The sequence below is a fragment of the Leptosomus discolor genome, chromosome 10 (genome assembly GCF_034619465.1).
Source record: "Leptosomus discolor isolate bLepDis1 chromosome 10, bLepDis1.hap2, whole genome shotgun sequence".
NCBI lineage: Eukaryota > Metazoa > Chordata > Aves > Leptosomiformes > Leptosomidae > Leptosomus > Leptosomus discolor.
The window spans coordinates 11,653,240-11,677,670 of NC_141400.1; the positions used below are offsets into that span (position 1 = coordinate 11,653,240).

Genomic DNA, 24,431 nt, shown 5'->3' on the forward strand with positions numbered 1-24,431 from the left:
GGCCAAATGCCTGGAAAAGGGGCTACAGCCGTGCAGCACGGGCCCCAGTGCTTGGGGAAGGCGAGGGGAGCTGGGGCGGTGCCCCGGCTGAAAGGGAACCAAGGCCCGTGCAGGGGGAGCAGCACATCCCTCGGGCTAGAAGTCCATCGAGCTGTGGGCCAGGTAGTCCTTGCGGCCGATGTTGCTGACTTGCTTGGTCTGCATCGCCTCCAGCTTGGGGCAGTCAGTGATGCGATGGCCCAGGCCGCCGCAGAAGGCGCAGCCCCGCTCGTCTGCAACGGGAAGGATGAGGTCAGGGGGAGCTGTGCTGGGAGAGCAGCCCCTCACCCCTACCCCAGAAGCAGAGGGGCTACGCCACCATCTCCCCCTGCCGCCACAGCACCGGGCTGCCTGCATGACCAGGCAACGACAGCCCCGAGGCAGGCAGGAACCGCGCCATCCACGGCCCAGGCCCCTCAGCAGCCCTGCGGGAGGTCCCTGTGCCAGCCTGGGGTCTCTCACCTCCGATGTCCAGCATGGTCTCGTCCCCACAGTGCAGCACCTGGAGCACAGGCGGCACCTTCTGCTTCGCCTCCAGGAGCAGGGCCTTCAGGTCCATCAGAACCGACTCATCTGGGGGCAGAGACACGGCTCAGACACAGCCCGAGCAGCGGTGGGGGGCACTGCCCCACGCCACCGTCTCCCCTCCACGGGCCATCATGACTTGTCCCTGCTTGCTCAGCATCACCCCTCCATCGCCCAGCTGCCTCCCACAACACGGCCCCGCTGCAGGCAGCCCCCAGCCCCGCACCGTTCCTCACCGCAGGCCTTGTTGATGAAGGTGGTGGCAATGCCGGTGTTGCCCGAACGGCCTGTACGCCCGATACGGTGAACTGCGGAGAAAGAGACAGGATCAGGCCTGGGTGGATGCCATGTGACAGACCATCCCTGCCCCCCGGCACTGCAGAGACAAGCACAGACCCTTTCTGTCCTCTGCACCCACCCCACCACACCCTTGGTGGTACCCCCCTGGGGCCCAGTCCCCACCATAGTTCTCAATCTCCTCTGGCATGTCATAGTTGATGACGTGCTGGATGGCTGGGAAGTCCAAGCCCTTGGAAGCGACGTCAGTGGCAACCAGGACATCCTTCTTCCCATCCCGGAAGGCCTCGATGGCTTTTGTCCGTTCCTCCTGATCTGCAAAGGCCCAGCAGAGAAGATCAGCAAGGGCAGAGCTCCCAGTCCCACTTCTCGCAGCAACCACTACGGCCTCAGAGCCAAGCATCATGCAACCCCGGCTTCCCCAGCAAAAGGGCTTACACAGCCCTGACTCCTGACACTGCCACAGCCCTTGCTCACACCATCACAAACCGCTGCACGCTGGGACCTCCCATGGCCATGCACACCCTGGCAGGAGCAGGGGTCAGACAGGGCCTCACCGGAGCTCAGACCCTCACTGACCTTTCCCTCCGTGGATGGCCACAGCTTCCACTCCCTTGAGCAGCAGGTACTCGTGGATTGCATCGACATCCGCCTTCTTCTCTGCGAAGATCAGCACCTGCAGCAGCACAGACATCAGGGAAGAGCCACCTTTCTGCAAGCCGGTACTGCTGGCACCAGCACAACCCCCCGGGGAACCCATCCCCTCATGCTGAGTAGATCACAGCTCTGGGCCCAGGACCTGCTCGTCCGTGGAGCACAGCTCACTCACACGCCCACCCCACACACGGCAGAGCCCTGTAGCATCACGGCTGTGTCCCCACTGCCAGCTCCACCCGTGTCCCGGGGCTGCAGCGTGTGCCCACACCGCCCCCAGCCATGCTGCCAGAGTGTACTACTCACAGGTGGTGGGGTCTTCTGCAGGCACTCAAGGAGGTACACCATCTTGGCCTCCTCTTTCACGTACTCCACTTCCTAGGAACAAGCACAGAGGTGAGTCAGGCAGGCAGCAGAGAAATTGCCGTGGCTTGGTATCCCTTAACCTCTTGGGGAGGAGGGTCACGGACCCCAGCTCCCTGACAAGGGATGCATCAAGTGCCCTCACGAATGGTGCTGGTTCACCACGCAGGCGTGGGGGAGCTCCCAGCTACCTCACCTGCACAACATCCAGGCTGGCAGCACCCGCTCGCCCAACGTTAATGGTGATGGGCTTCACCAGGGCACTCTTGGCAAAGTTCTGGATCTTCTTGGGCATTGTGGCACTGAAGAGGAGGGTTTGCCGCTGGCCCTGCACAGGGAACACAGCACGGGCAGGGATTTAGCACTCACCCAACCAGGTGGGCGCAGGGATTGAGCTTCAGGGTGCCTCATATTGTGCCAGCTCAGTACCTTGAAGTAGGAGAAGATGGTACGGATGTCCCCCTCAAAGCCCATATCGATCATCCTGTCAGCCTCATCCAAGGCCAGGTAACGGCAGATGTCCAGGCTCACCATCTTCTTCTGCAGCAGGTCCATCAGGCGGCCAGGGGTTGCCACCATCATGTGTACACCACTGTGGGACAAGAGAAGGCCACGGTCAGGTACTCGGGAATCCTGCCCTATGCAGCAACACACAGGGAAGGTAACACCCACTTGACACATCGCCTTTGCCCCCAGCCCTTCCTGAAGGTGCCACTCCTTAGCCCCCCTGCCAGAAAACTGAGCACAGCTCCAGCCCCACAACCCCCCCACAACCCCCCCCCAGAAGGTCTTACTGTTTAATTGTCTCCATCTGCTCCTTGACAGACATGCCCCCGATGCAGAGGGCACAGCGCAGCGGGGGCAGGCCGTCCTCCTGCAGCAGGCGACAGTAGTACTCGATGATGCCGTGGGTCTGCCGGGCCAGCTCCCGCTGCAGAGACAAAACTTACTCGTTCCTACACCTCCACGCAGGGAGGAGCTGGGATCACCACCGAATATCAACCAAAGCTTCCTCCCGCACGTCACTGCGCCCCCGACACTCACCGAGGGACAGATGATGAGTCCGTAGGGCCCCTCTCGCTTGGAGAATGGCAGCCTCTTCTCCTGCTCCAGGCAGAACATGATCACGGGAAGGGTGAACACCAAGGTCTTGCCAGAGCCAGTGAAGGCAATGCCAATCATGTCTCTTCCCGAGAGGCTGGCAGAGAAACGGGGCCGATGGTGAGGAGAAGCGTCACAGAACGGCTCAGACCTCCATGGCTGAGCAAGGTGACGGGGCACATCTGCCACCAGGGAAGGGAGCCCGGTTCACGCCGCTGGGCGGGCTGCAGGGAGCGACCGCCCCCCGATCTGGGACAGGGACAGAGCACTCACATCGTGGGGATGCCTTGGATCTGTATGGGAGTGGGCTGCTGGATTCCCTTCTTTTTCAGGCCCCTCAGGATGGCTGTCCGGGAACAAGGGACACTCACATTCATGACCTGAAGCCTTCCCCCTTCTCTTCCTACTTGCATCCCAGCAGCAGCTCTTCCCCCAGTGACAAAACACCCCTCGGGCAGCAGCAAGCTGACACCGCCGCTGTTGGGAATCCAGCCATGACCCCACTAACACCAAGCACTGAAGATCCAACAGCTTCGCATTTCCCCGGAGAACGCCGCCCCCCGCCCCACCAGGCTCCCCTCCCGGCCCACCTGCGGGGAACTTCATCTCCTTGAAGCTCTTGATGGGGGGCGGAATGCTTTCCCCCTCCACCAGGATGTGGTACTTCTTGCGCACGCGGTCGTGCCGCGCCTCCGACATGCCCAGGATGTACCGAGGGGCTCTCCAGCTGCGGGGGCAACAGAGAACAGTCGCAGGGCAGAACAAGGCTGGGGCTGCAGAGCCAGCAGCGCCCACGCAGGCCCAGGGGAACTCCCCGTCGGGCTCCAACATCCCACCAGGGAAAACACGTAATCCCAAGGGGCTTCCTGGTGCAGGCTCGGGAGCGGATCTGAGCCAGTTCTGCACACTAAACATTTCCCCAAAGTCTGAGGAAGAAGTCCCAAGCTAACAGCTGAGAACAGCCTACAGGTGGTGGATGAAACACACTCAAATCTTTTGGACACATCTCGATCGTCTCTGTGACACTGCCCGGAGCAGCACTGGCTCTGCAGGACAGGCTTCCCCAGTCACCTCCTCTCGCTTGGTCACCTCCAGGATCTGAAGATCCACCTCAAGTCTTCAAGTTTAACATAAACACGCTCTAGCAAACCTCGCTGTATATAGAACAGCACCCACGGTGACTCAATAGCCTTTGACCTTACACACGGCAGTGAGGTGCCAGGCGGTGGAGTGAGGGAGAAGCCAGTGGCCACAGAGTGGGGGGTGCTCCTCCGGCGAGGCTGCACGGCTTCAAGCTCTCTGCAGCCGCCGTGTTTCCAGCTGGAGGACCTCTGAACTGTGACACGCACCTGGTTTTAATGGGATCGTCGTAGGTGATGCCCTTCGCCATCTCCTTCACCGACATCAACGCTGCAAGAGCAAAGCCGATAACGTCAGGGCACACCCTCCGTCTACAGACACCTCAACCTCAGCGGAGAACTGCTCGGGCAAACAGCCCGGGAGGCTGTGTCCGGAGCTGGAGGAGGGGCAGCAGCGGGTCTGACAGCCCCTTCGGGGACACGGACACCAGGAGCTACTGCCGGGCACGCCCAGGGGCCTGCACAGCCTGGTCTCAGCTAAGCCAGGCAGTCAGATGCCAACTGCGGGATCCTGCTGTGATCTCCTGCCCCCGACCGTGGGATCCCACTGTGATCTCCTCTCCCATCCCAGGGCTGAACACCCCTGAGTGCTGCAAGGCACGTAACACCCCTGCCGCTGCCCTGACAGCTCTGGGGACGTGGAGCTCCCACCGCTAACCTCGGCCCTCTGCCACGCTCTCCAGGATCTTCTCCTCCTCCTTCAGCTGCTTCTCCTTGGCCGACTCCTTCCGAGCTGGGGGGAGAGTCAGGGAACCAGTGAGGCAGTTCCAGTCCCTCCCAAAAGCCACCCAGCCCCACCGCCTGCCGCTCCCCTACCTTCCGCCTTCTCTTTGAGGTGCTGGTGCTGGTCCAGGAGGCTGATGTTGGACTGGGGCCCCAGGGGGATGTCATCCTCGTCACCCCGCTGCTCGCTCCCGCTGTCCCGCTGCTCCTCCTCCGATACCACCTTCCGCCGCATCTGCAGCAGCTTCTGCAGCTGGAAGGGAGCGGGTGGAGGCGGCGTGAGAGGCCCCGCGGCGGGAGGGACGCTCGGAGCCCTCCCGCGGCAGCACCCGTTGCCCCGTTACCATCTGCTGCTTGCGCTGCTTGACGGGCACGTAGGGCACGTAGTCGTCATCTTCCTCCCCGGACAGGTCAGACGCCTCCGCCGCCTCCTCCCGCTGCCTCTGTGGGGAGACGCGAGGTGAAGGGGAACGGCGCGGGGAACGGCAGCGGCACCGACCCCGCCCGGCCCCCCGGGGCGGCCGGCACCGGCCAGGCTGGGCCCGGCCCTACCTTCCTCTCAGCCCCGGCCTCCATGGCGCCGTCTCTACGCAACAGCCGCGCCGCCCCGGATGTAAATCCCGCGCGCCGGAAGTGACGCCTACGGGGAACGGGCGTCGTCGCCCAGCAACGCGTTGCCACGCCCCCACCCCCCGCGCGGGAAGCAGAGACGGGGCCCAACGGGTCGCCTCGGCGGCCAAACTGGCGCGGAAGGCGCAGGGCCGCGCCCCGCCGCCCCCCTCCTCCGGCCCCCTGGCGCGGCAGAAAGCAGCAGACAGCGGGGTTTAAATAAAATAAAAAATTAAAAAGTTCTTTATTGGGTCCAGCACGGTCCTTCCCCGCGGCGCGGGGAGCCGGGCGCCCGCGGAGAGGGGGACGGGATGGCCGGGGTCACCCCGCGGGGGAGGGGGGCAGGCAGCAGGGAGGATGGGGGCAGCCCCGGGGGTCCCCGCGGGGCAGGAGAGCACCAGGGCCCCCCCCGTGGAGGAGGGGACCCCACCGAGGCGAGGTGGGGGCCCGCGGGGCGGGGGGGGGGGGGGGGGGGCACAGTGAGGAGAGGCGAGCGGCCGTGGGTGGGGGGCAGCCCCCCCCGCACCTCACTGGGCTGCGCTGGAAGTGGTTTTCTTCAGGGTGAAGTTGGTCCAGTTCACCGCCACTTTCTGCCGCGTCTGCTTGGCCGAGTCCAGGCAGAACCTGGCAGGGAGAGGACAGCCCCCGTCAGCCATCAGCCTCTCTGCGCCCCCCACCCCAGCCCCCCGGGGCTGCCCCCTCACCTCTTGAAATACTCCACTTCTCGGTCAGTCTCGTCCATCTCCGCCCCGTCCAGGTCCTTGGGCAGGAACACGTCATCTGGCGAAGCAGAGAACCAGAGTGAGGGTCAGCGCTGCAGGATGGGCAAGGGGGGGGAATGGGACGGGCAGGGGGCTGGCAGGAGGCAGGGCAGGTGGGGAAGGGGTCGCCCCGAGGAGGGGGGCGCAGAGCGGCGTTCCTGTCACTCACCAATCGAGGTATTGGATTTCTCCACCTTGTTCCGGCTCTTCCTGCTCTTGCCCTTGGGCTGGGGGGAGCCCCCCAGGGCAGGAGGCGGATGCAGCTGCCGGTCCCCTGTGGCCAGGGCAGGTGGCTGCTGCTGCGCCGGCTCTGGCAACTCCGCTTTGCCCTCTCCCCTCCGGCCTTTCCACTCGCTGCTTCTCTCCTTCTCCAGCCTGCTGCCACCGCAGCCCCAGGGCTGCCCCTTGCCGCTCTCCCCCGGCTCGGCACAGCCACCCGCCCGCTGCGGCTCCGCGGCGCTGGCCTTGGAAGGGTGCTTGGTTCCCAGCACCTGCCCCTTCGCACCAGGGCTCTCCAGCCGGGCCTGGCCACCGGGCACGGCAGCAGCGCCCTCCCCTTTCTTTGCCTGTCCGCTCTGCCGCTTGTTCTTCCGCTGCCGGCTCCCGGCAGGCACCGGCTCCGGCGGCTCTGGCCCCTTGGCCGACGGTCCCTCCTTGGCCTCCGGGCTCAGCCCGCCGCCGTCCGTGGCAGAGTCCACAGCCTTGGACTGCACCCAGATCATGCGGGAGAGGCTGGGCACAGCGCTGAGGCGCTTCACCACGCCGTTCTCCGCTGGCGGGGCTGGCGGCGGCTCCCCGGGCCCCTCGCCCCATCGGGGGCCCAGCTCACCCCGCAGCAGCCCGTGGCTCTTGGGAGGGCCCAGGCTGAGCGGGGCCAGGGCCAGGTCTATGTCCTGCAGGTCGGAAGAGCCATTGAGGTGGGAGAGCAAGTTCTTCTGCTCCAGGACAGCTGCCTTCTTGGGGAAGTCGTTGACGTCCAGGTTGAGGTCGTAGACGCTGAAGCTGGCCCGGATGGAGTCCTTGATGGTGTTCTTGATCTCCTGCAGCCGGCTGCTGAGGAAGCTGTTCACTCGCTCCAGCTCCAGCTCCGGCCACTCCAGCAGCTTCTCCTCGGCCGGCTCCCTGGCCTGGCTGGTGGTGGGGGCACGCTCTGCCCGCTTCTGGGCCTCGGCCTCCAGCTGGGCTTTCTCCTTCTCCTGCAACACAGGTGCCATGAGGACCGAGTGGCGTGGCTCACAGGGGGGGCTAGCTGTGCACCAGCTTTGTCAGGCAGCAGACCCAAGGGCCGGCGCTCAGCACAGCCACCCCACACCTTCCACAGCCCCCGAACTGCCACGTGTCTTCTGTGGGGACTGCGACAGCCACCACGTCGCATGACAGACCGTGCTTTGGGCATGAGGCACCAACACGAGCCAGCACTGCACTGCCTCTCTGCCACAGATTGGTTGTCAGAGCCCCGGCATAGAGCAGGTAGGACAGCATGGGAGGGCTGGGCCCCCCTCTGCAGGAACAGAGGCAGGGGAAGCCCTGCACAGAGCTGGGAACCGCTGTCACCTCAGGAGAGAGGGCAGCAAAGGACACTGCGTTCAAGAAACCAAATGGATGTGAGGGAGAGAAGGCAACGCCCTGCAGGGAACACGGTCTTGCCCTGACCTCCCTCCCGCAGCCTGCCCCAGGCAGTGCTTCCCTCTGCTCAGCCTCACCTTCTTTTTCTGCTTGTGCCGTGCCCGCTTGGCCGCTTTGGCACTGTTCAAGGGCTTGGGCTCTGTGCTGTTGATGTAGTCCAGCAGCTCGTCCACGTTGCGGTGGTCCACAGCGGGCTCTCCTGAGCTGCTGCTGTGCCCCAGCTTCTGCGGCAGCTCCTCCTTCCTCTTGGTGAGGCGCGAACGCAGCTTCTCCCGGATCTCAGCATAGTTGCGGCTCGTGGGAGCGGCTGGGGGCTGCGGAAGGCGAGCGCCGTCAGCCCGGCAGGTACGCGGAGCCAGCGTGACGTGCAGGCAGCCCCCACCGACCTCCCTAACCGCTCCCTTCCCCGAGGTCTCAGCCAGACAAGTCGGCACAGCCCCCGCTGAACTCTTTTCCACGACAAAGCCACAGGGTTCGTCTACCTGCGCCAAGCCCCAAGGCTGGGCAAGGCGGCCGCAAGTCGGGAGCAAGGGGACCAGCAGGCTGATGAGGCAGGATGGAAGCAAAGCTGGGGATGCACAGGCTGGCAGAGAACAGCCGTGGCCAGACCTGCCCACCTCCGCACCCGCGGCACACAGACCCCGTCACGTCTCACTGCAGAGCGGAGCGCAAGGACTGGGGGTGGCTGCAGAGCAGCCCCTCACTCACCGCGTTGTGGCCGAAGAACTCACAGTAGCAGCAGTCGCAGAACTTCCCATCTTTCTGGTTGGTGGAGGAGGAGGTGCAGGAACTACGCTCAGAGCTGCTGTCCTCGTCCTCCCCGAGCCCCTCATCTGCCTCGCACGGCTGCGGCGGGTGGCAGCTGGTACCGTTTGGGAATTTGTGCCCTTTGCAAGAGGCGTCCCTGAAGAGAAGGGGAGAAGGGTGAGGCACGAGTGGGAGCCAAGGGGTCTCAAAAAAAAAAAAAAAAAATCACCCCACAATACGCACGTAGGAACAGCCCTCCCAGGTCAGCCTGTGCCCAAACAGAAGGATTTGCAGGGCAGACAAACCCCCTCCCCTGCATCCTCCTCCTCTAGGGGAGATGCCAGAGGAGCCCATGCCAGAAGACATCTGTAGCTCCTTGCCCCCCAGGGCCTCTGGCAGGCAGGAGGCTGGCGCACCAGAGCTCCAGAAAGCAGTGTCCCTCTGCCAGGCCACAAGCTGATTCCAGGGCAGGGAGCGGTACTCACTGGGGGCGGCGGGTAGCACAGGTGAGAAACGCTGGAACTGCATGCAGCTGCCAGACATCCCCACGTGCAGGCAGGCCCGGCTCCCACAGGCACAGACTACCCAGCTCAGAGACAGGGAGGCCAGGGCATGGCCCACAGCGCCATTCCTCGAGCTCCAGCCCGGGACCCGGCTGGCCCTCCGCAGGGAGCGCTAATCAGCGGAGAGGAACCAGCACCCGGGACTCAGCGTGCTCTCTTGCAGGGCACAGGCAGCCCAGGGAGGGCCAGGGCAGCAGGCGAGCAGAACAAGTCCACAGGCTTCATCTTCTCGAGGACCTTTGCTCAGTGCCACAGCTGCCCGACGGGTCTCACTGACAAAGATCCTGTTGGCCAACAGCGGGGTTGACCGGGTGGTTCCTTTGGGTCTTTTAGCTGGAGGAGGAGCAAGCACAGTCTCTTCTGCACCACAGTACTAAAGGACAACCGCAGGGAGAAGACAATGTCGGGAGAGAAAGAGCTCAACCCTCAGAGACCAGGGGTCTGCAGCAGCAGAACCAGCCCACAAACACAGCAGCTCTCTGCACCACCACGCCAGGGCAGCCGGTCCCTCCGCAGGGAAAAGTGCATCCGCAGGCAGGGGTGGGAGAAAGGGCATGTTGCCCAGCAAGGAGAGAGGCTGGAAGCAGGCAAGGCTCCTCTACTCACCTGTTTGTGCTGGGCAGCTGGTGGGAGGCTGGAGGAGGGATGAGCGAAGTACTGCAGTGCCCATTGCACGGATGAGCGCAGCCCGACAGCGGAGGCGGCATCTTCAGCAGCGGCACATTGGCAGGGGGCAGGTGAGGGCTCTTACACGACCCCGGGCTGTGCGAGACCGTGCCAGTGGGAGGGGACTCGGACGCCGGTTTCGGGGCTGCCACCTGCGCGCTGGGCGCAGGGAAGAGCGCAGCCTGCGGGGAGGTGCCCAGAGGGACGTGGGGTGGGGAACCGAAGGGCCCTGGATGGGCAGGCGTCTGCTTGGAGGGGAGCAGCACTGGCGGCTGGGAGGGGAGGCCGGTGGGACTGTTGGGGGGAGCAGTGAGGTCCGAGTGCTGATGGTGCTCTGAGGAGTGGAAGGCCTCACCTGCAGAGGGGGCAGGAGCAGATACGGTCAGACACCGGCTGTCCCACGCCCAGAGCCACCCACCCCCTCTGCGTGGGCCGCTCCTTCGTGGGACAAACCCTGCCTCCCCCCCAGGCAGCGGGGCACTCGGGCTAGAAGCTATCCCTGCTCGCAAGGGGCCTTGGCAGCGCCTTGTCCCCCCAGCAGGACTCAGCCCTGCCCCCCGGGAAGCAGAGCAAGGGGAAAGGCGCTGGGGCAGCGAGGGCTGTGGGGAGCAGTGGGCCGGGAGGATACGGCCGGCCCTGCCCCGGGCACGCACCTGGCGGGGTGGCCCTCCGGCACATGCTCTTGAACTGCTTCGGCAGCGTCTTGCAGAAGTCGAGTGAGGTAGGCAGAGGCGAGCCTGGGGCGGTGCTGCTGGAGGTGGGGGAGGCCACGTGGCTGTAGGGACAGGCCTTGAGCCCCGGTGCCACGGCAGGTGCCTGGCTGGCGCATTCCGGAGAGAGAGCGAGGCCGGGGTGCTTGTCACCTGGAAGGAAAGCGGAGCTAGGGCTGGCTCCCAGCAGGCTCTGCCTTTGCAAAGGGACCCAGGCATCCTGACAGCACTGGCATTCAGGGGCCCGGCCTGCCCATCCCTGCCCACCAGCTGGGTGCCTGCAAGGAAACCACCTCAGCCAAGGACTGAGCAGAGAGCTCTGCTCAACACCACGGCCAGCTTCAACTCACCTAATGCAGCAGGGGGGGCCCCGAGGGGGCTGCCCTGTGCAGCCCCGTTGGTGTGCTGCGAGTTCCAGAGGCCCGAGAGCTTGTGAGCGGATAAGAAAGAGCTGGGGTCCCAGTCCCCTGAGTTCCCGTGGCACGAGGAGGAAGAAGAGGAGGAGGAGGAGGAAGAGGAGTGGGAGCCACCCCCACAAGACTGTGACTTGCAGGATGTGTGGGATAACGAGACCTGGCGAGGAAAACACAGAGTGAAGCAGCAGCAGAGTGGGAGGGGAGACCCTTGGCCCCAGGGCATTGGCACCAAGACCCCCTACGCTGCTCAGAGGTGGGGGCTCAGCACACAGGAACTGCTCTTGTCACTGTCTCGGGGGTCGCAAACAGCCTGCCCATCCAACAGCAAGACAGCCTGGCTCCCAGGGCCCCCACCAGCATGGCCAGGCTGTACCACGGGACATGCGCCTGCTCTGGTCCCGCTCAAACCAGGCCAGGTTTAAATAAAGCCAAGAAGGAGGGAGCTGCTCTTCCCCCGAGCTCCACGCACGGGCAGGCACTTGCCCTGGCACATGCTGCTGCTCCGGGGAGAGCTGGCATAAGGGCAGGGAGCAGCCTCGGGGCCAGGGGGCACGTGGCACACCGCACCGCGGAGCAGGGCTGTCAGAGAAGCAGCGGCACTGCCGGCCTCGCCAGGCAGGCGGCTCCAACCCAACCCAGCCTGCCGGACGAGCCTCCACGGTGCCGCGCTCTGCCCCACCATGGTCTCTCCTGGAGGAGCCAGCAGCAGCCCTGGGGAGGGCAGCATGGCTGCAGGGAGCAGCGAGGCTGGGACGGCTGAAGCGCTCAGGAGGGGACCCGCGCACTCAGCCAGCACCCCAGGGCGGTCAGCACCGCGGTCCCAGGAGCTACGGCCCCAGCTTTTCCAACCCCAGCGCTGTAACCGCGTACCGCCAGGGCCTGCTCCTGCACCGCCCGCCGCTCTTCCTCCTCCACGCTCTTCCGGCAGCTCTGGCAGATCCACAGTGGCATTTCTCCCAGGAGGTTCTGCACGAGCGTTGGCACAAAGTCTGGTGGCAGCCTCTCACCCGGGGAAACCAGCCCATTGTGGGACGGCCCTCCCCAGTCCTTGCGCTCCCGGTGACAGAGCAGGCAGCACGTCTGCACTGACTGGTTGGCGGTGGGCAGCACCTGCAGAAGGACACACAGACCATGAGTCGCCCCAGATGTGATCTGCCGCACGGCTGGGCCACAGGTCTGTGCAGGTGTGGGGCAGACGAGGCAGCAAACCTCAGGACACTGATATCAAACCAGAGAATTTCTTGCAGGCTACATGTGGGACTGCACCTTGTCCCACTAGAGGAGAGCAGCCTTGTGCTGCCTGGCTGCTGCCAGCCTGCTACATGCCAGCTGTGAGTGTTTCGGACCCTTGGGAAGATGACACGATGCTAAAGAGCCAGCCCCATCACCAAGCAAGGCTGGGAGGCCACCAGCAACTCCCACTATCATCTCTGGTACAGCAGGACCAAGGGGACTCGCAGGGCAAAGCAAGACCCACAGAAATCACCACAAAGGAAGACAAAGGGGGGTGTCTGGCAGCCACAACCTCCCTCCTTGCCCACCACAGACCCCCCAATGCGTTACCCAAGAGCCCCAGGCCCTCCCGCCTGCCTCTTTGTTCTGCGCAGCCGGCGGCGCAGATGTGCCGGGGTGGGGTGCAGACCCCGGCGCCGCTTCACACTCTCCCCGCACGGGGCAGCCAGGTTGAGGCTTCCCGCCCAGCGCTGCGGCAGGAGCTGGGCTACAGCCTGCGGGCTCGCCGGAGGCCTGACATCCGTGACGAGCCCAGCGTGGCGCGGGCAAGGGGGCCCCCATTGTCTGCCGCTGCGGCGGGGCCCCGCGACAATGAGCTGCACATTGAACCGCTGCTGCGAAACAGATGGCGTCTCCCAGGCTCAAGGTGAAGCAAAGGTCAGAGGCCAAGGAGAGCAGAGCAGGGGCACAGCTCCCCTGCCCACCCACCCAGCCGGCCACAGGGAGGAAGGGGCTCCCAGGCCACTCCACGTCTCAGCAGGGACAGCCACGGCCACCGCTGTGCACGGCAGGCAAAAGGATGGCTCTCCCCAACCCACCCAGCACAGCTCGACCCGGTGCCCACCCCCGGGCTGCCTGCCTGTGACCCGCAGCAGCAGCCAGACATGTTGAGGGATGTCAGGCAGCGAGAGGCGCCGGAGCCAGCCCGCAGCCTGTTCGGCAGATGCTCCAGCCACCTGCCATCACCCCGTGGCAGGGCTGGACCCTCCCGCCAGAAGGAGCTGTGGGAACACCCCCTGAAGCACGCCGCGCCACCCGGGCGAGCACGCCCGTACCCGAGCCCGGGGCTCTGCTCTCCGGAGCGCACATGGGTCTCCTGAGCAAGATCTCCCTACACCCACAGATGGAGTAAGGGGTGCACAGAGCCTGGGGCTGGAAGAGCCCTCTGCTCTCACGCCGCTGAGCGCTGCTGGTCCTGCCAGAGGGAGCAGCATGCAATGGTGGGCGACAGGCTCGCTGGCCGACGTATCCTCCTTGGCTGAGACCAGCTTTCCCTAAGTGCTGGGGGAGATGAGCCCCCTGGGATGCCACACGCCAGCGGGAGCCCCCAGCCATCTGCCAGAGGCATCCCAAAGTCCCGCTGCAGCTCCACACACCCGCAACCCAAGGCCACAAGCCGGCTCCGCCACCCAGCCCAGCCCAGCCAAGGTCAGGCCCTGCCCGCGCACCCATCCCAGCCTCAGCGCGATCCAGGATGCCGTACGAAACGGTTCCCACCGCCCAAGGCTGCCAAGCCCCCCAGGAGAAGGGCTCGGGCTTCGCCTCCCACCCTCCCCGCTCACCTCAGCGTGGCCCCTCCCCAAGGTGCACCCCAGCAGCGTGGCTCCACTGGGGCTGCCCCGCCAACACCCCCCCCCCCCCCGAAGGCGCAGAGGACCCTCCAACCAACACCGGGAAGACGGAGAGACGGGGGGCACCAGGGCCTCAAGGGGCGGGGGGTGCCTCAGTGATGCTCCGGGGTCGGAGCAGGGATGGGGCAGGGCCCGGGGGCGGGCGGGGGGGCGGAGGCAGGGCCCCGACTGAAATCCCCTCAGAGACAGCCCCTTCCCCGCCGCAGAGCCTAACCCGGTACCTGAGCGGTGGCTCTGCCCGGCTCCCCGCTGCTGCCCGCCGCCACCACCACCTCAGGCGGGGCGGGCGGTTCCGGTGGCGGCGGCGGTGGCGGAGGAGGGGGAGGAGGAGGACCAGAGTCGGAACCCCCCACCCTCTCACGGCGAGGCCCGGAGCCACCCGTCGCCGCCGCTGCTGCCTTATTCCGCCTGCGAGTCATGGCGAGCACAGCCCGCCACCCGCCGCAGCCAGGACAACAGCCAATATGGCGGCGCGGCCCGTCCGGCCCCTGCCCGGGGGGAAGGAGGGAGGGGGGAAAGGCCCGGCGAGGTGAAGCCGCTGCCGACATTTTGCGAGAGGGCAGCGACGCGCCGCAGCGCGCGCCACCTGGCGGGCGGGAGGTAGCGGCGGCGCCGTCGCTACCCGCGGCTCCGCCCCCTCCCCCATCCCACTCCCCCGGGTCCTAAAGAGCGCCGGCGCCTCCGGGGCGTCCCAGCCCCAAACACCGCTGCCCCGCACCCCAGTCCTGGCACACCAGTGCCCCCCTCGAGGATGAGCAGCACGCTAACCACTGCCCCGGCCTTCCCGGTGGGGCAGTACCCTGCAGTGCACACCTGGGCTCCAGCCCTTCTGCTCCCCGTGTAACAGCTCTCGGCACCCTGGGTGCACCCCAGCACTGCAACGTCCTCAGCTCCAGACACGCAGCCGCATGTGTGTTTGCAGCTCCCCCCGCACCCCAGTCCTGGCACACTGGTACCCCCAGTCCATTGCAGCTCTGCAGCACGCTGCCCTGGCCTTCCCGCACAACCTCGCGGTGCACATGTGCGTTTCCAGACCCTCTGCACCCCGTCCCCATGTAACGATGCTCCCCCGGTAGCCTGGGTTCCTCCTGGACACGCAGCACCGTGCTCAGCACCACGGCGTCCTTGGAGCTGCGTGACCCCGTCCAGGCAGGGCAAGCTCTGCACTGTGCCCTGGTCCCAGCGCAGCACTCCCCTGCTCCCCCGGTGCAGCACGGTGCCCACTGCCTCCAGCTTTCCTGCTGCTGCCTGATCCCAGAATGCCCACGGGGGGGTCCGCTGCCCCTCTGTGCAGTCGCAGTACATGGGGTCTGCAGTTCCACAGCCCCGGGGTACCCCCCCTCAAAAGAGCTGGCGACCAGAGCCCCTCACCTGCCTGCCAACCTCGGTGCCACGCATCACCCCAAAATCCTCCATCATGGCGTTGGTTTGCGTGAGGCCGGGCTTTGCTTTGTACCACGCTTTGTGTCACCGGAGGTGCCCTCCTGTGGCGGGGCAGAGTGCGGTGCTGGTGACATGGGGACATGTGGAGCACTTGGCCGCCAAGGAAAGCCCACTGTGTCCCCAAAACTGCCATGGCAGTGCTGCCCGCAGCTGTGGGACAGGCAGTGCTCCAGGCTCAGTGTGCGAATGGGGACCCCCAGCCACGGGAGGCAGGACACGCTGCCTGGCCAAAACCAGAGCCAGAGCCCGTGGGGACATGCTGGGCCCCAGCTCCGGGGCCAGCCCTGCACCCACACCTGGCTGGCTCAGCCTGGGTGCCGCAGGGCCGCCATGACTCAGGGACTTCCTCAAGCTGAGGTGGTGCTGCCACGTTTATTTAATCGTCCTTGGTGGATTTTTTACCAGTGAATCCACCCCATTAGGCTCTCAGCCACCTGAGTTAGCAACACCCACATCCTGTGGCCAGCAGCGCCAAGCCTGTCAGAAACAGCAGCCTCCTCTGGCACGGCCGGGGAGCTTCGCTGTGCCCAGATCTCGGAGCGCCTCCCGGGACCCCTCCTTGGCCACTCGGCCCCTTCTGCTCCCACCAACGGGCTGCTTTGCCCCCCTCCCACTGCAGCACCCCGCTCTGCATCTCACGTCCTGCACAGCCCGTGCAGCAGAGAGCAGGAGGGTGCTTGAGGGTGCCTCCCCTCTGTGTCCCCCATCACCCTGGGGGTTGCAGGGCCAGATGTCTGGGGTGTCCCTGTCCCCCGAAAGTTGAGCTTTGGGGGGCTGAGGGGAGATGGGAACCGGGAGGGAAGAGGCAGGGAACTGGGAGGGGAGGGCCCGGGCCGCGGGAGGGGAGAACCGGGAGCCTGGGGGTTGCAGCTGGGAATTGGAGCCAGGAGCGGAGACCGGGGCGCGGCACCGGGAGGGGTAGCCGGGGTAGCCGGCGGGGGCAACCTGCCCGCCCCGCGGGGGACTCGCCCTCGCCCGCCCCGCCACGGGCAATAGGTCCGTTCGTCGAGCGGGGGCCGCCACCCGCCACCGGGAGAGCCCCGGGTCCCGCCGCGGGCCGGGCGGGGCGGGGCGGTGAGGAGGCCGGTCCGCCGGGTCGTCCCGGTGCCGCGGCTGGGCGGATACCGCCCCGGTCCGCCCCCGGGCGGTGCCCGGTGCCGGCCCGCCCCGTCGGCGAGCGGCGGGCGCGGGGAGCCGGGCGGCGGCAGAGCTGCGGGGCGCGCCATGCTGCCCGCCGCCCTCCGCCGCTGGCTCCGCCGGCCCAAGGTGAGAGCGGGCGGGGTGGCTCCGGGGCCGCCCCCCGCCCCGTCGGGGCTGCCCGGGGGCTCCGCCGGCACCGGGCGCAGGGGGGCGGCGGGGGCCCCGCGGGGCGGAGCGGGAGGAGGAAGCGGTGCCCGGCCCCGGGGCTGGAGGTGCGGCGGGGGTGCGGGCAGGACCGGGCAGCTCAGCGCCCGTCCGGGCGCCGCCCGCTCCCCGGGGCGAGGAGATCCGCCCTCTCCGGCCCCCTCCAGCCCCGCGGGGGTCTAGGGGAGAGATGGGGCGGGGAGCGTCCCTGCGGGCTGCCCGTTCCCCGCCGGGGGCTCCCCGCGGACCTTTCACCTGATCCGGTGTTTACAGCCGCGCACGGATCCGTGCCCACGCTGCCGGGATGCGGCCGAGCTTGTTCATCCTGCTCTGCCCCTGGGGAAACTGAGGCACGGGTGGGTGGGGACGGCGGCGCTCCCTGGGAGGGCTCGGCCGGGCCCCTCTGCCGCCCCGCCTGCCCCCAGCACAGCTCGGCCGATCCTCAGCCGCCGTGGGGGTCCCACCGTACCTTCCCGAGCGGGTGTTCATGGACTCGGGCCTGCCCCGTGGGGACCAGCTGCAGGGGAGCAAACCCCAGCAGCCACCGACCCCCCTGGCTCTGGGCATTGGAGATCTGGGGTCCCCCTGGCCCCACACACGGAGCCACAGGGTGCCCCCGCCGTCGCCCCTCTGTTCTCCCCGCAGCGCTCCGACCCCCGCCTGCTCTCCCAGTTCTTCTTTGCCGACGAGAGGGTGACACGGGTGGTGGCCGAGATCAACGGGCTGGATGCCGAGCTGGACCCGCAGCAGTACCTGGTGCTCCTCAACCAGCTCCATCTCAGCCAGGTATGGGGGCAGGCCGGGCCCTAGCATGACCCCGGTCCCCCCTGGGTGGCCACAGGTGACGTCCCTGCCCTCCTCAGGCTCAGCTGCTGGCCGTCCTGGAGCGGATCATGGAGGAGTGCATCCCCACGCAGCGGCACAGCCGTGACTACCTGGTCAAGTTCCCCGAGGAGCTCTTGGTGGACAACCTGGGGAACCACATGCTGTTTGCCGCCGAGGTGAGCCCGGGGATGCTGTCCCGGGGCGGGCGATGGGATCTGGCTCCCCCAGGCTGCAAGGCAATGGGTGCCAGCCACGATGGCGCACCCCACCACAGGCTGACCCTGGGGGTAGGGGCTGTGCTGCCCCAGGAGCTGGATCCTGACGGCCCCCCCCTTGGTCCTGGCAGTGTCTCCTGGCCGGGACCTTCCTGGAGCTGGAGGAGGCAGACGGGGTGCAGCTGCGGCCTCAGGCCAGGAACCTGCTGTGCAGCCTGGAGCTGGTGCGGACGGTGCTGCGGGAGCAGAGCCTGAGCCAGCCCGGCTCCTACCCAGAGCCCGTCCGGGCTGTGCTTGTCCAGTTCGACCGGCTCTTCGCAGAGTTTGAGCTCAGGTGGGAGACAGAGTTAGGATGCTGGGGTGAGGGGGGGGTCATGTCGGGGCTGGAGGAGCCTCACGGTCTCCCCATCTCTCCAGCTATGTGTCCTCACTGGTGGCAGTGAAGTCTCCCGAGGAGATCTATAGGCAGCAGGAGATCATCGTGCTCTTCTGTGAGACAGTGGAGAGGTGAGGAGCAGGGGGTGGCAGTGACCCAAGCCCCGGGGATGGGGGAGCGTCCCAGGGCTCGGTTCCACTGTAAGGGTGTCTCCCTGCCCCCAGAGCCCTGCGCCTGGGCTACCTGACCCAGGAGATGATCGATGGCTACGAACCACTGCTGATGTTCTCCATCCCTCGCCTGGCCATTATTAGGTGGGTGCAGCCCCCTGGAGAAGGGGTGACGGGGGTGGCTGGGTGCTCCCTGCCCTGTACCAGCCCCTTCTCCCCCTGTGGACTTGGGGTCCTGGGCACCCCCCTGCCATGAGTTCAGCTCTGTCCTCTCGCAGTGGCCTCCTCATCTACCCCGAGGGTCCCCTCAGCCTGGAGCGGAGCTCTGAGCAGATGTCCCGAGTCTTCAGCCCCTTCTACAACCTCCTGAAGAAGATCAGGTACACGGTGGGGAGTGATGGGTGCCCATGGGCGGGTTGGTGGGGCAGCAGTGGGGTTGTGATATAGGGCTGATGCTGTCCCCTTGCCGCAGGGACTTGCTGCGGGTGCTGTCGGTGGAGGAGCTCTGCCTGCTGGAGAGGAGCCTGTGCAAAGCCGAACCAGAGGATCCCTGCGGTCCAGCCACCCCACCAGCTTGGGGGGCAGCTGTGCCCAGAGCGGACACCCCTGCTCCTTGGGGTCTCCTGGAGGTCCCCCACGTCACCCCACCACCCCCCACCTGCACGGCGCGGCTGGGACCCCCTGGCACGGTGGACAACCTGGGCACCAATTGGCAGTGGGGGTGTGTGGCAGGGAGGGAGCGGGACCAAGACGGTAGATCCTTGCCTGCTGAGAAGGGGGCTTTTTGTGCCACCCCTGGGGTAACTGTCACCTCCCCCCTCTGCAGCCCCCAGCCTCCTGGGAGCAGCCCAGGGACAGGGCTCAATGCCCCTACAGGTGCCTGCTGCTTGGAGCTGCGCTCCCGCTACAGCAGCACCAAGGACATGCTGCACACTCTCTTCGTCTGCATCTCGGGTGAGTGACCCCCTCACCACACCTCCCAGCACCCTGACACACAACCCCCCACAGCACCCTAACCCTCCTCCCTCCTCTGGTGCAGGGGTGGCCGATCAGCTCCAGACCAACTTTGCCAGCGACCTGCGGAGCATCTTGAAAACAGTCTTCAAGATCATCACCTCGCAGGCGGAGCCATCGGAGGAGCCAAGTGCCAGCCGTGAGTAACCCCCAGGGACAGCAGGCACAGCTCCTCTCTGTGCCCATCTCCCTGGCGAGACAAAGCCGCGACCCCGGACGTGGGGACAATGTGACCACAGTGCTCAGCCCCATGGGTCCAGCTCTGGTTTGGTTGGACCCCCACAGCCCTTGTCCCCGCAGAGGAAGAGGACGGTGACCTGTGTGCAGCAGATGCTTCTCGCGTGGCTGACTGCCCCCTGTGCTCCAGCCCCACGGATGCTGCTGGGCTCCAGAGGGCAGGTACGGGGCTGCCTGGGGTGCCGCTGACCTAGGGGGCTGGGGGTGTTCCTGGGGCCATTGTGGGGGACAGGACGGGGGGCTTTTACCCATGTGTTGTGCCCTGCAGGTGCCCGCCGCCTGCCTGAGTGGGTGCCAGACAGCACGTGCAGCCAGTGCTCCGCATGCCGCTCGCCCTTCACCCTGCTGCGCCGCCGGCACCACTGCCGCAGCTGTGGGAAGGTAGGGGGGAGGCCAGGCTGGGGTGCTCAGGGTCCCCCGGGGTCCCAGCTCCGCTCAGCCCTGCTCCGGCTCTCTCCCTGCAGATCTTCTGCGCCCGCTGCTCGCCGCACGCCGCGGCGCTGCCGCACTTCGGCCAGCCGAAACCCGTGCGTGTCTGCACGCACTGCTATGCCTCGCACCTCTTGCCCGCCCCCCGGAGCCAGTGAGAGCCCCCCGGTACCAGATCTGCACCCGCAGGAGGCCGCAGACCGGGGGGAAAGGGCTGTTCCGGGGCTGCTGGGCGGCCCCACGGCTCCCCTCGGGGCCGGGTGGGCATGGCGGCAGGACCCCCACCCCCCCGCACGGCGGTAGGACCCCACGCACGGCAGCAGCCCGTACCCCACGGTGGGCGCAGGACCGCCTCACCCGGTGTGCCACGGCCGTGCCCGGCTCCCGGAGAGCTGCCGCCACCACCGCCTGCCCCCCCGGCTGGAAGTGTGCTTCGTGGTGGTTTTTTTTCTTTTTTTTTTTTTTTTTTCCAGGTGAACTTTGGCTGCTGCTGGGCCCGGGGCAGAGTCTCCCCCCGGGGCCCGGCCTGATTTGGTGCATACAGCCCTCACATGACGGCGGGTGCCCCGGGGCCGTGCCCGGAGGCTGGCCCTCGCCCGCGGGGCCCGGCGCTCCCCTCCCCTCCCGGTGCATTTTAATAAAGAGATAAACCCCCCGGCTGGGCCCTGCGGCGCCGGGACGCGGCGGTTCCCGGGGCGAGGGGGGGGGGGCGGCCCGGGGACACGCGTGGGTGCGGAGGGACTGTGGTTGCCCCGGGTGGGGTGGGTGGCAGTGGGGGTGCGCCCTGATGACGTGGGCACACGAGCGCGTTCCGTGCCACACGCGTGACCGCGCACACGCACGCCGCGCCCCGGGCGGGCAGGGGCGCATCCCGCCGGGGGGGGGGGCGTGGCCGAGCGGCGAGGGGGCGTGGCCGAGAGCTACTAACGGGGCGTATCCCCGCCGCCGATTCAAATTTGAAGCACGCGCTTTCCCGCCCGATTTTGTTTCCCCGCCGCGCTCACGTCAGCGCCGCGGGGCGCCCAGCAGCCAATGAGCGCGCGGCTCGCGCCCGCCCTCCCCGCCCCCCGCCATGGAGCCGGCGGCCACCAGCATCCAGGTGCTGCTGCAGGCGGCCGAGTTCCTGGAGCGGCGGGAGGGCGGCGGGGCGGCCGGTGCCCGGTACCCGCCGTGCCTGGCCGAGGCCGAGCACGGCTACGCCTCGCTTTGCCCCGGGCGGTCCCGCCGGGCCGTAGGCAGCGCCAGGTGAGCGGCGGGGAAGGCGGCGGGGGGGCTGTGTGTGCGTGTGGTGGCCGGTAGAGCCGGTTCTGATCACCGGTGGGGGCGCGCGGTTCTCCCGCAGGTCGGTGCACAACGCGCTGGAGAAGCACAGGTACCGGGGTGCGGCGAGGCGGGGGGGGGGGGGGGGGCCGTGCCCGTGCTCCCCATCCCCTCGGCGGGACTGACCGCCGTGTCTCCCTGCCCGCTCGCAGGAGAGCCAAGCTCCGGTGCTGCCTGGAGCGGCTGAAGCAGCAGGTGCCGGTGGGAGCGGGGCCGGCCCGTCCCACCACGCTGAGCCTCCTGCACCGTGCCCGGCTTCACATCCAGGTGAGTAGGGGGCGGCCCTGTCGCCGCTCGGGGCCCCCGAGCGGTGACAGGGCCGCCCCCGCTCAAGGCTCACTGGATCCCCGCAGAGGCTGGAAGAGCAGGAGCTGAGGGCACGGAGAGCCAAGGACCGGCTGCGTCACCGGCAGCGGAGCCTGCGGCGGCGGCTAGAACGGCTGCTCTCTCCCGCTGGCGGGGAACGGGCGCGGGCTGACAGCTTGGACTCGTCCCAGCTCTCGGAGCCCTCCGAGGGAGGTGAGTGAGGGGGAAACGAGCGTGGGCAGGGAAGGGGAGGCCGTTGGGGGGCCTGACCCGGCCTCCCCCCCGGTGCCCAGAGGATGCCGAGATAGAGGTAGATGGTGCGGTGTTCGGCGGGGACCTGCTGCCCAGCTTTGGCACCGGGAGGGACCACAGCTACTCCAGCCCTCGCAGTCCTGCGTCCTGACGATGCCTGCTGTCTTCCCTGCTCTGCCTACCGCCTCCCTACCTGCTGCTGCCGAAAATGCAGCCTCCACCGGCCTCGTCACGGCTGCCTTGGTAAAGGGCCACGGGTGGGGGCAAGCACCCGGCTTGGGGCCATCCCTTCCCTGCTGTCAGGCTGCTGAGCAGCACCGGCCACAGGGCTGGCACAGCACTGTGGCACCCACAATGCACTGGAAGAGGGCCTGGATGTCATGGGGACACCTTCCCACCACCCCCAGGCAGGCTGGGGGTTGCCTGGCACGGGTGTGGGGCAGTGCCACCCCCAGCAGACATGGCTCCAGGAGGGCTCTGCTGCCCCTGGAGAGCCAGGAAGGAGTAATGAGTGCATTAAGCGACCTGCCTTCGCCCTCCCGCAGCCACCCCCCCCTCTCTTGTACATACTTGACACTATTCTAGTAAAGGCACTTGGTGAAACCCCCGCCAGCATCTTGCCTGCGAGCCCAGACCCCCAGCAGCAGGCTGGAGCCCCAGAGCGAAGGGCAGCACTGGGCTCTGCTCTAACCAGGCCAGCCCCAGGCCAAGTCAAAGGTGGGAGTAAATTTTTTTTAATGATAATTACATCTCAGAAAGGGTCTAACAGCAGCTGATTGTCAGACTTGTACAGTTTGTTTAAAAATATAAAATCTAAGGAGGCTCCTATCTGTTCTGGTGCAGCCTGTGCCCGGCCCCTCACACGTACTGCTTCTTCTTGGTGGCTGCCTTGCTCGCCAAGTCCTTGGCTTTCTCTGTAGCTGCCAGAGCTGTCTCCTTGGCTTTCTCAGTTGCTTCCTTGGCTGTCTCCACCAGTGTTTTGGACGGAGCTTCTCCTGTAACATGGAAGTGGTTAACCTGGCTCCCGCCCTGCCCTGGCCCAGGCATGCCGGCTGACGCAAGCCAGGCTGGCCCCGCCACCTTGGCACGGAGGCAACTTCCCCATGCAAGGAGGAAGAAGAGCCCAGCACGCCTGGCTTGCGTGCAGCAGGGCACGTCACGAAGGCAAACTGCAGGCACGTGACTGCTGCCGCGACACATCCCGCTCTTGCCTGTGCTCCGCCCCTGCCCGGCCCTGTAAGTGCTGCCTGGCCACTCCACTCGGGAAGAGCAGGCTGTGCCAAGACACGGGGGCAAAGGCAAGAGATGAGGATTTCACAGTTGGATTAGTTCAAGCCATGACCTGCCCGTGGACTGGAGTGTTCCCAGTGTGACCTGTAACTCCAAGAGACCTGTCCCAGTCAGCCCCAGCCTGCCCTTGGGTGCTTACCTTGCATTCTTGCTAGCACGTATTCAAATCCCTTGGTGCTCTTGGTCACATTGCTTTTGAACCTGGCCAGACCAAACTCCTGCAAGGGAAAAGTCAGTGAAGGTGTAAGCCCAGTTCCTTGGCCACACACAGTCCCTGGGGCTTTGTCCCTGCTTGACCAGTCCCAAACATCTGGCGGGCTTGTGCCCCCCAGCAGTGATGGTTTCAGGTGCCCCAAGGGCTCATGAGGATGGGGGGAATGAGGGGAAATGGTGGAAAAAACAGCACAGGGAAGGGGCAGAGCAGGGGGGAGGAGCAGATTTAAGGCCTCTTCAAAGAGGGGGTACACAGCACTGCTTGAGCAGTGGGCAGTACTTGCCTGGACAGCCCGCGAGACGCCAAACAGGCTCGAAGAGACCCAGGCTTCCCGCTTGACTTCAGTCCAGTTGCTGTTCTCTGGGTTCACCCGGTACACGCAGCGCTCCTCCACCACCTGCACGGGGCACAACCTTGCTGTGGGCGCTGCCCGGCACCTGCCACCCAGCCCCGCACTCGCCCGCGGGCACCTACCATGAGACGCGCATGGTTGATGTTCCAGGTGAACGTGGTCATGGTTCGGTTCTTGGGGTCCACAATAGAGTCCTCCAGGATGTAGACGGAGTGGGCGACATTGGCTGGGAAGAAGCGCTCTGCCCAGCGCGGCATCCGGTTGGTCTTGGTCAGAAGCCGCCGGGAGAGCAGCTTGTGGTCCGCCGTCACCTCCCGGTGCACAATGTCTTCGGTCAGGACATGTTTGCTAAAATGGGGAGAGAGAAGAAAAACATTAGGCCCTGTTCCTGGTCACCACCACACCCCCCGCCCCGGGGGGCTGGGAACCATCGAGCACCGCGGGGAAGGAGAAGAGGGCTGTGGTACGAAGGGAGAGGGGGAGCCACCATTCCACCGGGAACTGCCGGTGTGGGACACCCATCCCAGAAGACTGCAGGGGGGCCAGCAGGGGGTCCTTCCCCGTGGGACCGCGGGGAAAGGGCTGGGGTAGGGGAGGGCACCACCGCGCGGGGGACCGGGGTAGAGGACGCGCAGCCCTGAGGACCCCTTGGAGGGGGGGCAGGGGGCCGCGGCAGGCCCCGGGGAAGGGGGGGGGGAGGGGGGTGGTCCCGGCGCACCTGTAAGGGTTGGGGTAGCGCTGCCAGAAGGCGGCGAAGACCTGGTCCCAGGGCCCCTTGAGGACGCCCAGGCTGGCGCAGTACTTCCCCATGGGCCCCCGCCGCCGCTCAGCACCGCGCCGC

At 66.6% G+C, this 24,431-nt stretch overlaps 5 protein-coding genes across 5 annotated transcripts; 2 read left to right on the forward strand and 3 right to left on the reverse strand.

Moving 5' to 3' along the window:
- Positions 1–125: 125 nt before the first annotated feature.
- On the reverse strand, positions 126–5,418 carry DDX41 (DEAD-box helicase 41). The gene is made up of 17 exons (XM_086471276.1): positions 5,394–5,418; positions 5,186–5,284; positions 4,935–5,094; positions 4,777–4,851; positions 4,329–4,389; positions 3,570–3,706; positions 3,253–3,325; positions 2,923–3,076; positions 2,673–2,809; positions 2,308–2,470; positions 2,075–2,206; positions 1,822–1,893; positions 1,441–1,537; positions 1,027–1,176; positions 801–872; positions 502–612; positions 126–272 (listed from the first exon to the last, which is right to left on the reverse strand). Exons 1-17 carry the CDS (start codon positions 5,415–5,417, stop codon positions 136–138), a joined length of 1,854 nt encoding a protein of 617 aa, XP_086327402.1. The 5' UTR covers position 5,418; the 3' UTR covers positions 126–135.
- Positions 5,419–5,447: 29 nt separating this feature from the next.
- Positions 5,448–14,351, reverse strand: FAM193B (family with sequence similarity 193 member B). The gene is made up of 11 exons (XM_086471275.1): positions 14,025–14,351; positions 11,810–12,049; positions 10,874–11,096; positions 10,467–10,676; positions 9,754–10,168; positions 8,546–8,741; positions 7,915–8,151; positions 6,381–7,407; positions 6,155–6,230; positions 5,977–6,074; positions 5,448–5,481 (listed from the first exon to the last, which is right to left on the reverse strand). The coding sequence occupies exons 1-10, from the start codon at positions 14,349–14,351 to the stop codon at positions 5,978–5,980; spliced, it is 3,048 nt and encodes a 1,015-aa protein (XP_086327401.1). The 3' UTR covers positions 5,448–5,481; position 5,977.
- A 2,119-nt stretch (positions 14,352–16,470) lies between these two features.
- On the forward strand, positions 16,471–20,014 carry LOC104341822 (lateral signaling target protein 2 homolog). The gene is made up of 13 exons (XM_086470834.1): positions 16,471–16,512; positions 17,236–17,376; positions 17,454–17,591; positions 17,762–17,964; positions 18,048–18,137; positions 18,231–18,320; positions 18,455–18,556; positions 18,649–18,897; positions 19,003–19,130; positions 19,216–19,329; positions 19,497–19,589; positions 19,696–19,808; positions 19,892–20,014. Exons 1-13 carry the CDS (start codon positions 16,471–16,473, stop codon positions 20,012–20,014), a joined length of 1,626 nt encoding a protein of 541 aa, XP_086326960.1.
- A 914-nt stretch (positions 20,015–20,928) lies between these two features.
- MXD3 (MAX dimerization protein 3) lies at positions 20,929–21,885 on the forward strand. Its single transcript, XM_086471085.1, has 5 exons — positions 20,929–21,101; positions 21,199–21,228; positions 21,329–21,443; positions 21,530–21,695; positions 21,776–21,885. The coding sequence occupies exons 1-5, from the start codon at positions 20,929–20,931 to the stop codon at positions 21,883–21,885; spliced, it is 594 nt and encodes a 197-aa protein (XP_086327211.1).
- Positions 21,886–22,452: 567 nt separating this feature from the next.
- Positions 22,453–24,406, reverse strand: PRELID1 (PRELI domain containing 1). Its single transcript, XM_086470999.1, has 5 exons — positions 24,309–24,406; positions 23,713–23,938; positions 23,522–23,635; positions 23,164–23,242; positions 22,453–22,729 (listed from the first exon to the last, which is right to left on the reverse strand). Exons 1-5 carry the CDS (start codon positions 24,398–24,400, stop codon positions 22,593–22,595), a joined length of 648 nt encoding a protein of 215 aa, XP_086327125.1. The 5' UTR covers positions 24,401–24,406; the 3' UTR covers positions 22,453–22,592.
- Positions 24,407–24,431: the final 25 nt, after the last annotated feature.

Excerpts from the sequence above, each read along its gene's own strand:
- FAM193B (XM_086471275.1), bottom strand. The coding sequence starts at position 14,351 with ATGTCGGCAGCGGCTTCACCTCGCCGGGCCTTTCCCCCCTCCCTCCTT. Across the intron at positions 11,097-11,809 it reads TGCAGGAGCAGGCCCTGGCG|GTCTCGTTATCCCACACATC; the intron begins GTACGCGGTTAC and ends TTTCCTCGCCAG. Across the intron at positions 6,075-6,154 it reads GAAGTGGAGTATTTCAAGAG|GTTCTGCCTGGACTCGGCCA; the intron begins GTGAGGGGGCAG and ends TCTCCCTGCCAG.
- LOC104341822 (XM_086470834.1), top strand. The coding sequence starts at position 16,471 with ATGCTGCCCGCCGCCCTCCGCCGCTGGCTCCGCCGGCCCAAG. Across the intron at positions 16,513-17,235 it reads GCTGGCTCCGCCGGCCCAAG|CGCTCCGACCCCCGCCTGCT; the intron begins GTGAGAGCGGGC and ends TTCTCCCCGCAG. Across the intron at positions 18,321-18,454 it reads CCTCGCCTGGCCATTATTAG|TGGCCTCCTCATCTACCCCG; the intron begins GTGGGTGCAGCC and ends GTCCTCTCGCAG.
- MXD3 (XM_086471085.1), top strand. The coding sequence starts at position 20,929 with ATGGAGCCGGCGGCCACCAGCATCCAGGTGCTGCTGCAGGCGGCCGAG. Across the intron at positions 21,444-21,529 it reads GTGCCCGGCTTCACATCCAG|AGGCTGGAAGAGCAGGAGCT; the intron begins GTGAGTAGGGGG and ends GGATCCCCGCAG. Across the intron at positions 21,696-21,775 it reads CTCGGAGCCCTCCGAGGGAG|AGGATGCCGAGATAGAGGTA; the intron begins GTGAGTGAGGGG and ends CCCGGTGCCCAG.
- DDX41 (XM_086471276.1), bottom strand. The coding sequence starts at position 5,417 with ATGGAGGCCGGGGCTGAGAGGAAG. Across the intron at positions 5,095-5,185 it reads AGCAGCGCAAGCAGCAGATG|CTGCAGAAGCTGCTGCAGAT; the intron begins GTAACGGGGCAA and ends GCTCCCTTCCAG. Across the intron at positions 2,207-2,307 it reads CCATCTTCTCCTACTTCAAG|GGCCAGCGGCAAACCCTCCT; the intron begins GTACTGAGCTGG and ends TTCCCTGTGCAG.
- PRELID1 (XM_086470999.1), bottom strand. The coding sequence starts at position 24,400 with ATGGGGAAGTACTGCGCCAGCCTGGGCGTCCTCAAGGGGCCCTGGGAC. Across the intron at positions 23,636-23,712 it reads TCAACCATGCGCGTCTCATG|GTGGTGGAGGAGCGCTGCGT; the intron begins GTAGGTGCCCGC and ends TGCCCCGTGCAG. Across the intron at positions 23,243-23,521 it reads GCGTCTCGCGGGCTGTCCAG|GAGTTTGGTCTGGCCAGGTT; the intron begins GCAAGTACTGCC and ends TTTCCCTTGCAG.